General features: G+C 37.7%; 1 protein-coding gene across 2 annotated transcripts in view; it reads left to right on the top strand.

Annotated features, from left to right (window-relative positions):
• ZNF711 (zinc finger protein 711) overlaps positions 1 to 12,179 on the top strand; it is a 62,295-nt gene extending 50,116 nt beyond the window's left edge. Inside the window, exons 5-9 of one of the 2 annotated variants that reach the window (XM_019521379.1) lie at positions 1,320 to 1,466; positions 2,141 to 2,278; positions 8,023 to 8,070; positions 8,678 to 8,821; positions 9,354 to 12,179. In XM_019521379.1, the coding sequence (XP_019376924.1) occupies positions 1,320 to 1,466; positions 2,141 to 2,278; positions 8,023 to 8,070; positions 8,678 to 8,821; positions 9,354 to 10,531 (1,655 nt within the window). In that variant the 3' untranslated portion in view covers positions 10,532 to 12,179. The remainder of the gene's footprint in view (positions 1 to 1,319; positions 1,467 to 2,140; positions 2,279 to 8,022; positions 8,071 to 8,677; positions 8,822 to 9,353) is intronic. The other variant, XM_019521380.1, reaches the window with a different exon arrangement.
• Positions 12,180 to 14,021: the final 1,842 nt, after the last annotated feature.

The following is a 14,021-nucleotide window of genomic DNA, read 5'->3' as shown; positions in this document are numbered from 1 at the left end:
CATCCAAATGTCTCTTAAAAGGAGTCCAGAGTAGGTGCTTGCACCACCTCTGGCGGCAGTCTGTTCCAGGCCTTGGGGGCTCGGACTGTAAAAAAGTTCTTCCTTACGTCCAGCCTGAAACCGTCTTGGAGAAGTTTGTGACCGTTTGACCTTGTCATCCCTTGGGGCGCTCTGTTGAACAGACGTTCCCCCAGATCTGATGTACATCCCTTATAGGCATTGTCTACACAGAGAAATTTACTAGCAGTATTATTCTAGTAAAATCAGAGCACTTTGGCTGCTGACAGACATGGAGAAAAAACAAAATAAAACAGCGCTTTACCAGAAGAGGCGTTGCATTAGTTTGACCTGCCTCACCCAAAGACTGTAGAGATCAGGTGCTTCAGCAGGGCCCCCTGATACTTTTATCTAATGGCTGATTTTATCAGCCATTAGATAAAAGTATTAAAAAGCTCCACTGAAGCGTCTAATCTATACAGATATTGGACAAACCAGGTCAAACTAACGCGATGCCTCTTCTGAGCATGCGCTGCAGTTGGTGCAGAGACGCACCGAGCTTAAAGCAGGGGTGGGCAAAATACAGCCTGTGGGCTGATCCAGCCTGCAGCAGGTCCTTTGGTCTTGTCTGGCCCAGGTGCCACCCAGCCATGGTGCATTCCACCACCCCCTGGGCACGCAGCGGGATCGGGGTGGCTCTGTGGCTGAACTGCCCTTCTAGGCAGCCCAGGCAGCAGTGACTCCTTCCAGCTGCCGCTGGCCCCAGCCCCACAGCACCAGCAGGGACCTATGTGCGGAGCCCCAACCTGGTACACTCCACGCCTGCTCCAGACCTGCCCACTCAGGCCCAACAGTGGCAGCTGCCGGGGAGATGATGACTTGTGATTAACCTTACACACACGCTGATGTCCTGGGAAAAAGCAATAGCACATTTTATCCTAAATGATTCATCAGAACTAGATGCTGGCTAGCAAACTTGCAAGGGTTGCATCTTGCTCCAGGATCACAGTTACTTATAGGATAAGTAACACATTTATTTGTAATGGGTCTGTGGCTACCCAGTAGCACCTAAATAATACTATCCAGTAATTTAAACCCTGAATTTGTTGGGACAGATACAGGAAAGACAGGGTTTTGTCTGACCTACCATTGATGAATGTCAGACTTGGGATTTTTGATGGCAGAATTATGTTCATATATTTCAAGGCAGTTAATCAGGATTTTATTAAATGCCTGTCTAAAATAGAAAAAACCAGAATTTTATTTTATTAATCACATGACAATACTTCTGTTTGTTTAGGCTTATGTTCTTCTTTTTAAAGGTGGGACAGAAATTGTCACAGAGAGTGACTTTCACAATGGACATTCTGTAGCTGGAGTAATCGAGCAGGGAGGTGTTGGTAGAATGCAACGAGAGAAGATGGTTTACATGGCTGTAAAGGACTCTTCTCAGGAAGATGAAGATATTAGTAAGAATAATAAGAAATTTTACAAGAAATGAAAGCTGTGCATCTAATTTAGGTCATTTATAAAAAGATATTTTTTGTGTTTGTGAATTACTATTTCAGCTTTAAAGTAATAAAAATTAAATTGTCTTGTATATCAGAAAAACAGGCTATCTAACTATAAAGAAGTAGAGTCATATAAAATGTATTGTGTGCCTGTTATACAGAATCATTATTTTTATTGTGTTTAATGTGTTCATGGTGGAAATCAATGGATAAATCACTGAGGTTTTTTATTTTTTACAACTTTCTCATTTTTCAATTTATGTAATGCTTTGTTTAACCAGCCTTATTTAAAGTACTAGCACTATTTCAGATCAATTTTCAAATTTTATTAAGACCAGAGGCACTTGTTCTGCCACAGCAGCAAGTCAGCAAATGTGTGTGTGTGGGGGGGGAGTTAATTAACTTTTGTTGAAGAATTTTTTCTTTCTAAAAACTAGCAAGGCATATGAATGAACTAATGTAACAATCCTGGATAAATTGTTGGAGGGGGTAATAAATACCAAGATAGAAAAGAAGGAAATTTTTAATTTAAGTTGCTAATAATCATAATAATGGGATTAATTTAAATGAGCAACAATTTAGGCTGATCTTAAATTAAAATTAATTTTATAATATTTTTTCCTTAAATCCAGGCTGTGCTGAAATAGCAGATGAAGTGTATATGGAGGTTATTGTAGGTGAAGAAGAAGCAACATCACTTCCTGACACACAGCTTGAAGAGTCTGGCGTGAATAAAACCTTTGTTCCTGTTGCTTGGGCTGCTGCTTATGGTAGGGCACTAGATTCATTTTGTAGGAATTCTTTGCTATTTTTCCATTAATTTTGTCCCAAACCCTTTTTGATATTGTTATAACTTGTATATACATTCAGTTCATTGGAGGGCTGTAATTAGCTGTCTTACAGGACATGAGTTATTTTATAAAAGAGTTGAGACAGTGAAATTGTTGACTAGAGAACTCTTGTGTTAGAGGCTATCTACTTTTTACAAAGAATACCCTCAGCTCCTCTCAGTACAGGCATGTAGGGAAATGCTGGTCCTGAACTCAAACTAACATTTTTGTTACCCTCTTTAATCCTAATAAATGGGTTTGGGTTTTTTTTAATATTCAGTGTTATAAATGGAAAACTTTATTATTTATAAGAGGAGCCCAGTGTTTAGATTTCCATACATGTGAGAAATCACATGTTAAGGGTTGTGGAAGCTTGTGGAAGTTAGAAAGAATTAGTTAAAAATACACGTCTGTCTGGTGAGTTCACAAAAGTTTTATCACAGTTGTATTGAAAGAGGACACGGTGAATCTGAGGGATCGGTATATAGACATATTCTCAATAGTCTTAAATAACAGACAGCTTTTGTTCTGCCTGGTCTTTTTAAGGACATCATGATTTTAAAAATATTTTTATTATTAAACTGATCCTCATCTTTTTCTGCAACAGGAGTTAAAGTAGAAATCCTGTAAGGAAGTTTTTACTCACGTAAACTCTGTATGTTCTGTTATTAAATATTTTCTGTACTGTGGGATTTTGGCTTGTATATACACTATACATAACAGAATATATTCTCAGTTAATCTCTGAGTTGCATTATAAATGAGTGTTTCCTATATTAATAAATCTTTTGTGTCTGGTGAAACAGAAAAAATATTAGAACCATGGAACACTCTGGACCACAAGAAAAAACACTTTAAGTCCAAAACAAGAATATGAATAACAAACAGACCCTCCTTAGGCATGCCATGGAACTTCATATTGCTTTATTTAAGCAAGCCACTGATATATCAAGAAACATGATAAATAAGTTTGAACTTTCACGTGCACCTAGCTCTTGTACAAAAAAATATATATATTTGGGCTTGCACTCATGCAAGAAAGAAATTGGGTTTGAAGTTTTCGATACTAAGGGTTGTATACCATAATCTGTACATGAAAGCAGGTCTATGAATGCTCAGCATGTAGCTATTGTATGGTTTAACATCCCTGTCAAAGGAGTTCAGGATGGAGAGCTCTGCAATAAATAAAATTATTACTTTGCATCATTTTCCACAGAAATATCTTTCTTAGTACATACATTTTCCATTACATTGGATTAATTAGAATAGTTGTGTCTGGGTCAGATCTATTCCGTACCCATTCTCTTATTTCTGATAGCCAAGGGTGTAATGGGTGGGGTGGGCTTAACCCATGTTCACTTCTTTTATCTTTTTTCCACATGAGAAAGACAGAAACCTCTGTTGTCTACACTCCTTACTCCAAATGAGTTAGCTAATGAACTTCTGTAGTTAGGGTTAGATTTTGTTAATAGTGTTAGTACATTTTTTAGTCTGGTTCTGGGCAGAGGTTTGTGTCAATAGGTTTTACTGTTCTGGTGTTTATCTACTCCCATCTATACAATAATTAAAAATGTATAGTGTTGAATCAAGAGGATTTAAGATGTGTTCCTCTCATGTGCAGGGTGGATAAAAATCAACTCTTTAAAAAACAAATTGAATTTTTTAATTTAAATAATTTTTTTTTATTTAATCATTAAATTTTTTTTGTTAGGATGTGTTTTTAAAAAAATAAGTCTATATAAAGATAGTTTTAATTTAAGATGTATGTTAAAGCAATATGTTCATGTAACTTTTTTAAAAAGGTTTTATTAATAGGTCACAACAGGCCATGGACTGTATTAGGGGCCCAATGTTATGGGGTTCCCAGAGACTTCTCTGTAGATTAATAAAGATTAAAGAAAACCACTGTACCCAATGGGATTCAGTGTTCAGTCTAGAAGATCCCATTAAACATCTCTGTGATGCTTTGTTTCAGTTATCAAACTGTGGATTTGTGTCTCCAGAAATAACTTCTTTGTTTACAGCAGTATATGGAGATGAGAGATAACAGAGCTGATTACCTACCCATAAGCCCTTTTATCTTTCTGCAAGTTTGTATACACAGAGCCAAGCCCTTACCTCTCTCAAAGTGCAAAGTTTCAAGAAGCTAAATGAATAAAGGATATCAAACAACAAGAATGCTCTTTTTGTAGAAAACAGTGATTTAAATCAAGGCTTCCTAACCAATGAATCAAATCTACCCTGCTTGTGTGGCAATGTTTGAGAACGATGGGGAAGTCTGGTGTCTTGGAGATGGTCAGACCCTTTGAAAATCTCCAGGAACCAGATCAGCCACAAGCATTGAGTTCCCCCATTGTAAGTTAAGATGCTACCCCCAAGTTTCCAGGCAACCTCAGGAGAATTAATCTAAGGGTTAAAATAGACATGGAAATTATTCCTGACCCTGTTCTCCTAACTGGGAATGGAAAGCTTCCCCTAAGGCTTCTTTATCTGAAACTGGAGTCTCTCTCCAGTAAACCTGCATCACAGGACAAACTAGCACTAGTGATTTCTCTTTATACCAAGGAGCATGCTGTTCCTGGATTATGGTAGGATGCTCATTACAGCACTGAAGCTTTCAACATATGAGTACATTGGTACTGCCATCCTCAATATCAGGCACTCCAGCACAAAGTAGCTCTGCGTTGGGAACTATCACTTTGGCTCTAACCACTTCCTTGGTACTGACCCAGTATCTAATTCACGAGCTGTCTGCAGTGTCACTTTGAAAGATATCAAGAAGTGCCAATCAGGTCAGTTCTTCACTTATTTGGAGGGAGCACCGGAGCTATTTTCAAACAGTTGCTGGAAATGATTCCATAACAGCATACCAGACAATACTGCATTTTGTCTAAAAGAAAGGCATTCTTTTTCCTCCTCAAATGAGGAGTTGAACAGACCATCTCCCCTCAAACTCTCATCCTTTCTTCTCTGTGGAAAGGTCAGTGGAAGCCTTGGAAAGCTCCTGAGGAATACCATAAGATCATTGGGGCCCTATATAACAATCTCCCCACCAAGTATTCACCCATGTGCTGCTTCTACCTCAAAACCATTATTAACCAGAGCTTTTATAAGTCCCTCTGTAGACTGAATACTTGTGCTGTCAAACCCAGATCTTTGAATGGAGCTATATCCAGATCCTCCCAAGTACAACTTCATTTCTCTGCAGCTTATAGAATATGAGGTGGAATATAGTGGTGATGGACACATGCACTGATCCACAATCTTGGCTCCTTCCCAGCATCTTGCTGCCAGTACCAAGAGACAGCCTTTGGCCACTCCCAAGCATGATTCTTAATGTTCTGACAATTATAGTTTACCTTCCTACCTACTTACCATGTCTTGGGTATTGTCTGATATGCATAGAATTTTCCCAGTGTCTGATTCCTTAAAACCCCCCCACAACTTTTGCAATTCTGGCACTTGTTTAAATAAAAACAAAAATATACATGGATTTGTTTTGGGTTCATTGGTGCAATCGTATTTGAGGTGGAAAGGACATACCTAGTTTAGCAGTGGTTCCAGAGTTGATGGATCTCTTAAGACTACTGCAATTTCAGTTTGGTACATCATTGTGGTCTTGCCGTGGTCTCATGCAGTAGATGGTAGCAAGCTCTTGGCCTTTGCTAGAATAGTCAAGAGCAGCGTATCTGCCCAGGAGGCACAGCAAAGATTGCTTGACTGCGATTCCTCAAAAAGTCCTATAGTTGTTAAATTGGCAGGTAGATCTTACTCAGGTAAGCAGTGAAATGCCTGTCTCAGTGTTGACTAGCCAGTTAGGTTCCTTTTATGACTCTGCACTCTTATATATATCTGTGAAGTCAGTCTTTGTAGGAGTTATAACATAAGCTAGGAGGAATAGTGGAGAAATGGGCCCTTATAGAAGGCCCCAACCAAAACTGTATTTTATAAGGACAGAGTATTTCGTGTGTTAGATTGTGTATGAGGTTGTGTGCTCTAATTAGTGTGTATTTTGGGATTAAACAAAAGAAAGCCTGTATATTTTTCCCCCAGACTATCCATTCACTACCTGAACTCAATGTTCTCAGGGCTTCTCATAGCAGCATTGGCAAGACCTTGTCTGTTTTACTGTAGCAAATTACTATTACTGTGCCATAACTGTCTTGTTTGTTAGAGGCCAATGGTGAAAAACTTGATTTGTGTTTATCTGAATAATTTTCTAGGAAAAACATAGTACACAGCAGCTATTTAACTCTGTAGCTGAAGCTTCTGATGACAACATTTTGCTTCTTCGGGGCTGTTTGTTTTAAATTAGCATTGGGCTCTCTAACACTGGTTGGCAGCCAGTCTAGGAGTGGAGCCCCAATAGACAGGAAAATGAATAATCTCCTTTGCTCTGGCAGCTCCTGCCACCAAGCTGGTTGCAAACGTACTGGCACATGCCTTTCCTTAGGATTAAATCCGCAAGGCTGGTGGGGTGGGGGAACGGACATGCTGGGTCTCCATATCCCTGTCTTTTGCACCCTAGAGAGGTCACTCCAGTTTCAGTTTATCTTTCAAGCAGGGATTACGTTCAGCAAGCTAATGTCTCACTTGCCATGATTCTGTTGCCCCACAAGACAGACAGATGCTATTAAATAAGTTATCATTACAAATAAGGTACTAAGTAGACATTGGGGTTGAAGAGTTCCTGTGCACTTAAGCAGTATATTATTATTTGGATCAAAACAAGCTGCCCAAGAGATACCCAGGCAGGGTGTTGAGAGGATTAAGGGTTCACCTATATGGTCCTCTGAGGGCCAATCCACATTGTTTGTCAAGACAAAAGTATATTGTCCATTATACAAAGTGTAAGATTCAGCTAAGATGAACTGAGCACAGAATAAATTGAAGCTTATTCCACTAACCCTCAAGCAGCCGCTTTATCCTGGCTTGCTAGACGTATGTAAATCTATGGCTTAGAGTCCTAAATACACATGTCCCACTCTCTGCGTGTGGACGCATGTACATTTGGAGCCCTTTTCAAAGGGGAATATTTCAGAAGAGCAGCAGCTGTTACCTTCTTATCGTTACATGTGAATGAGCTAAGAATGATTCAAATGTAGAAAACCTGCTTCAACTTTTAACACTACCTCCCACTGTTGCTTGGTTCATGTATTCAGATCATGTGCTGTTTAGATAGTAGGTTGATTCTGCAAATCCTGTTCAAGTAGGACTCCCTTTGCCTGGTTCTAGGTCTGTGGGATGCTGGTTGTTGGTCCTGATGAATTGAATCTGAGTGTATATACTCAAAGCATGGTTATTAACGCCACTGTATTTGTGATACTTCAAGATGTGCTGTCCTTGTAGGCTTCATCATCTACCCCTACTGCTTCTAGTTGGAATCTTTACTGATGTTGGTGAAGGAACTAAGTTAAGGCTGTGGCCACATTGCATTTCATGCCTGTGGCTGTGGCAAGCAGGAGGATGGCACAAGTGTACTCCAATATACTTGGCTATTCAAAAAGATTCTGATTTTTTTTTAAAGTTCTGGCTCACATACATGCATTTATGGGTGGAGTCTGTGGACAAAACATCTTGAACTGCACCTATTGTAGAGATAGTGATTATTCTTTTCTAGCTAAATAGTTTTGAAAATTTGATACCATTTCTGTTTGTGAATTAGTAAAATATCATTTTCTACAGGAGATGAAAGACGGCTGCCAAGGAGGTATGAAGATGGACAAGCAACAGGTGAGGATGTTAAATTACAGTTGGTACAGAAGCAAGGGCTACTTTGCTATTGTCCGTCTTTGGAAATGCAGAAATTTGTATTTCAAGTTTTTCAGTTGATGTTTAAGTTACATCTTGTGACTTGAATGAACATTTTCTACACAGGAGTTGTCATAATAAGTTGAATGCTTACCAGACATGTTTATGATGCATATGGGGAAAGGTGCCATGCTCATGGTACTCATTTAGAAATGAAAACGGTCCTAAATATAGCAAAGGCATTCAGAAATGTGCTTTGCTGCTATTTTTTAGTACAGTTCTGTAGCAAGGGAAGAGAAAATAAGTCTGTGAAGGGGTGAAGGAAAGTACCAACATAATCAGCTGAAATGAATGGATTGATGTGAAAAACAAAGTCCAAAACAAATCAGGCTGGTTAAATGATGGTATGCTAAATCTCTTACAAGAACCAAGTCAAATATTAACCTTTTAAAATATAAGCTTGCCCATTCCTTTATATAGGAAACACTTTTACATTTAAATTTAAAAAAATAATTTGCTGTTACTTGTCCAGTCACCTCAGTCCAAGAAGAAACTCATGGCTTTTATTGTTTCTTATTTTTAATTTCAGGAAATAACTTGGATGCAAGGTTAGAAAACAAAAATGGTAATGCAACACAGTACCTGCAGATCTGTGATAGCATTAGCACAAATAGAGTGCTTAAACAAAAAATCAAGAGAAGGAGGAGGGGAGAAGCCAGGCAGTGGCAAACAGGTAAAATATCCTTAATTGATTATTTTATTTGTTTAACATGAAGAAACACTTCATTCTTAATAGTGGCAGAATTCTTATCCATAGCTTATTTTACTGTTGGTCTGCAGATTTCTGCTTGGGACACAGTGCTGGCATTACCAATTTTGTAGCTAGCAGATTGCATTAAAAACAACCAAGAATATTGTACTTTCCTATGTATGTGAGCAATTCCTGAATATAAATGGAGGAGTCAGTCTTAAGAATGGGGGAGAGATTGTTTAGACAGTCTCTCTGTTAATTTATGGTCCATACTCTAAAAATGTCACCAATCCTAATGCCTTTATAAGAGCATTAAATTATAGATTTTCTCCAAAATGTATATATTGTAAATGTTTTTAGTTTGGTTGTTTTAAAACTGCTAAAGTATTTACTTTCTGCATAATGTTTTACTTATGTGATCTAGAACAGTGCTTCACTGATATCAAGCTGTTTTTTTTCTTTCATTAATAGTTCTGTTTTCTTCATAATTTTTTTCTTTTTGTTTTGAAAACAGCTGTTATAATAGGTCCTGATGGACAACCTTTAACAGTTTATCCATGTCACATATGTGGAAAAAAATTTAAATCGAGAGGATTCTTGAAAAGGCATATGAAGAACCATCCAGATCATATGATTAAAAAGAAATATCAGTGTACAGACTGTGACTTTACAACTAACAAGAAAGTTAGTTTCCACAATCATCTGGAAAGCCATAAGCTCATAAACAAAGTCGACAAATCCCATGAGTTTACAGAATATACAAGAAGATACAGAGAGGCCAGCCCATTGAGCTCTAATAAATTAATATTGAGGGACAAGGAGCCTAAGATACACAAGTGCAAATATTGTGACTATGAGACTGCAGAGCAGGGATTGCTCAACAGACATCTGCTAGCAGTTCACAGCAAGAACTTCCCCCATGTTTGTGTTGAGTGTGGGAAAGGATTCCGTCATCCCTCTGAGCTTAAAAAGCATATGAGGACCCACACAGGGGAAAAGCCATATCAGTGTCAGCACTGTGTCTTCCGATGTGCTGATCAGTCCAATCTGAAAACACACATCAAAACTAAACATGGGACAGACTTACCATTCAAGTGTGAGCACTGTCCCCAGGCATTCGCAGATGAAAAAGAACTTCAGGAGCACACAGAGTTGTTTCAAGGACATAAGACTCATCAGTGCCCACATTGTGACCATAAGAGTACGAACTCAAGTGACTTGAAACGGCACATTATTTCAGTTCATACAAAGGACTTTCCCCACAAATGTGAGGTGTGTGAAAAAGGCTTTCATCGTCCATCTGAGCTCAAAAAACATAGTGAAACCCACAAAGGTAAAAAGATACATCAGTGTAGGCACTGTGACTTTAAAACTTCAGATCCTTTTGTACTTAGTGGGCATATCCTCTCAGTTCACACCAAGGACCTCCCTTTTAAATGCAAAAGGTGCAAAAGAGGATTTAGGCAGCAAATTGAACTTAAGAAGCACATGAAGACCCACAGTGGAAGAAAAGTTTATCAGTGCCAGTATTGTGAATATAGCACCACGGATGCATCGGGCTTCAAGCGACATGTAATATCAATACACACAAAAGACTATCCACACAGGTGTGAATACTGCAAAAAGGGATTCCGTAGACCATCAGAAAAAAATCAACATATAATGAGGCACCACAAAGAGGCCATAATGTAATATATCATCTTGAGAAGGAAGAAATTTAAAAACTGATATGCTAATTGGGGAAAAAAATCTCATGAACTGTTTCTCCTGGTTTCAAAGCTTGATATTAAATCATAACTTTACATTCTTTGTATTAAAAGTCTTAAAAGTATTAGGGTTGACAGGGGATCTCATAGCCCTATGATTGTTGCTTATCAGAACCTAAAGAGCACTATAGAATGCAGAAGGGTGGATGAATGTCTGAAAGGTTACAGAATGGTTGCAGAATGTCTTCTATTTACTAGTATTATATGTTAAGCTATAGAAGACAAAATGAAGATGATTGTGTTACCTACCCTTTTTGTCAATAACAGCATTTGTCTCCAACATGCAAACAATTCAGACTGGTGGGATTATTACAAACTGTTTGCTAAGGCAACCAAGTCTAACTTATACATTTTTGAAAAGAAAAAAATATAAATCAATCACATGGTCATAACGTTTTTAAATTGTGCCTGGGAATTGTATTTCAGATTTGGTCAATTTGGGGGGGTTGTCCCATTTTTTAACATTTCATTGGGGAACCTTTTCGTTTCCTTCATTAGTTTAGGTTCAATGAGTAATTTTTTAAAACAATTTTCAGAGCTGCTAACCTATTTTATTGCAGGATATGATGTTTAAAATATAGCATTATGTTATGAGCTCAAAGGTGGTGTTCTGGTGCTAGGGATAAAGATGTATATGTATATAATTTCCCTTTTTTATCTGAAACTGCAGTTGAATGTTGTTGAGTATGGCACATATGACAAAATTAACCTTGAATCTGATTTTATTTTTAAGGAAAATGGATGCAGCTGACAGTGTTGAGACAACACCTTTTTTCTTGCTATTTCACAATCTTCTCTAAGAAAAAAAAGTATTAAAATTCAAAGAACAGAATAGTTTTCTTGAATTAAAAGACAAAATATTTAGAGGTTATTTAGGGCAGTGTTCATCACAGGTATGGCTATTATAGCCCTGCCTGCTAATATAAAGTTTTCAGTATAGACATTAAATTGCACCTTTTAATCAATTCTTTAAAAAAAATCTATACCATACTATAAACATGCATTTTCAATCTGTAAGAAAGTATATATGCAGTATTTAACCAGAAAAATATGCTGCCACTAGAGTTTGGAGGTGGATCTTCAGTTTACAGTGTATACATTTAAAATATGCATCCCTTTAAACAATGCTTTGTGTTAGCATGCTGCAAATCAAATGGCGCTTAATATAACAAGCTGGTCTAGGGCTATTTAATGAAAAACCTGTTCATAAATGTTATGCATATAATGTGTACTTTTTTTACTTTTTTTAGTTGCTTCATGTTTGCACACAGCTGTTCACATGATAAATTGTAACTTTACTTCATGCTATATTGTGGCTTTGTGTTTCAGATAATGTTCATATTGTTTTTGCACCAGATGAGAATCAGTTCCTTGAGAATAAATTTTTTTTATATTTCTAAACTTCAGAAAGTTAAATTTGGGAAATCTCTTAGAAAAATACGTGTTTTATGTGGCTGTAAAAAATGATGTACACGCTGTAAAATAAGATTGTCACTGTTATGTGGGATTATTATTTCTAAATGTGTTACTCATCATAATGAGCATACAATAAAACGCATCTCTTGCACTCCCAAGGGTAATTTTTTTGAGTTTTTCTCGTTTAGGTTGATTCTAGGAATGTATTCATTGAAAGTTTGTTAGTATTCTGATTTTGATTATTATCATTTTTTACGAGACGTAATCATTTGGTCTTTAAAAAACTAATTAGTTTAGAAGCATGTTTTTCAGAAAAATATTGCTTTTTGTTTTTCAGTTTATTTACCCTGTTGTACTAGTACTGATAATTTTCAGTAAATTTAATTCAGCATATTTACTAAAACTCTCCTGAAATATGAACATTGGTATTTTTTAATCTCCTTGTTGAATTATGCCAAACATATTTTTACATGAATTTAATGGAAAGACAAGTTGGTTGATGTTTTTCAAGTGCTTAACAGTTGGGATTTAGAACACAATTTTTCTCGTTTGAATTTAATTTTTACATTAGACCACTAGAAAAATATAAACTATAATCAGATATATAAAACTAGCTTATTTTAATCAGACTTTATGTTGTGGGAAAGTTAAAAAAAAACCCTGAAATATATTCTGCAAATATCTTAATGGAAAATTTTTTTTTAAATGCTTCCCATTGGCTTGTTGCAAATTCGTTGTACCCTGTGTACTTGTTACTGGTAGGGAAAAATGAGGCCTTGTGGATCCATTCATTGGGGAAGGGGGTTCCCTATTTAAACCAATTCCTTCTCATAGCCAATTGCCAAGGCAAGAAACAATACCATTCCACAGATAATTTGGATTAATATTTTACTTAATTGAAAACGTTAATGTTTGTTTATGAAAAATACACAGAATTCATAGATAAAGTGTAGGCTTCCCCTTTAAGGAGAATGAAAATTTAAGATCGCAAGTAATTTGCCACACTTCAGACAGTCCCCTCCAACAAATGGACAAAGATGGAGCAATTAGATATTTTAATAGTATAATGAATAATTGCAATAAATTAGTCCCCTAGCAGACTTGTCTATCGCATGATTGACTGTAATATGATACATATTCAACCAATGTATCATGCGAGAAAAATGGCAAACTAGCTACTGAAATGTTCCATGTTAACATTTCTTGACATGCTGGAAGCCCAGCAACAGGGAGCTGGAAACCTAGTGTTGGCAAGTTTACAGGGACATGAGCCTGGTGGGAAGCAGCTTCCTCATGTTTCAAAAGTGTGCCTACAGTCAACTGCATATGTACCTGTTTAAAGGTCTGGGTGAAGGGAATTTGGACTTAGAGTTCTCCTCAATTCCCTGCTTTCCTGTGCCCTGGCAAGCATTGTCAGGGATCTCCCTGGTCCCAAACTTCTGAATGGCAGGAAGTTGCAAGGGTGCATTTGTGGCCTGGCATCAGAGAGATGCTCCCCAGTGCTAGGTTTCTTGAACTTGGCAGCTGTGCAAAGTGTTTTGAGGAGTTTTATCCCAGATCCCCAAAATCACACCTGCTGCCATGGCAGGATATGTGATTTCTGAGATCCAGGATAAATTCCTTATATTGTTTTTCTTGATTTAAATCAACATTTGCCAGGGGTCTCAAATGACACTTTACAGCAGTGGTCTCCAACCTTTTTAAGTAGGAGATCACCTTTGGCATTTAAAAGCAACCCAAGATCTACTGTGCACCACTGCCACCCCCTTTTGCCCCTCTTCTCCAGCAGGTAACTGGGGAGGGAAGGGGTGGCAGATCAAGGCAGAGGGAGAAAAAATTATTTGGGGGTGCGCCTCCCCAGCAGGTAGATTCCACCCAGCTGGGGTCCCATTCAGCTTACCCCTGTTCCTGTCTCTCGATCTAGCCTCTGCCGTTCCCCACGGACTGACCTGGGGTGCGCACATGTATACATGTGGGCACTCAGCACTCCCCCCCCCCCG

This window comes from Gavialis gangeticus, unplaced genomic scaffold (genome assembly GCF_001723915.1).
Source record: "Gavialis gangeticus isolate Ggan-Ray unplaced genomic scaffold, GavGan_comp1, whole genome shotgun sequence".
Lineage (NCBI taxonomy): Eukaryota > Metazoa > Chordata > Crocodylia > Gavialidae > Gavialis > Gavialis gangeticus.
This window is presented reverse-complemented; position numbering and strand designations above follow the sequence as displayed.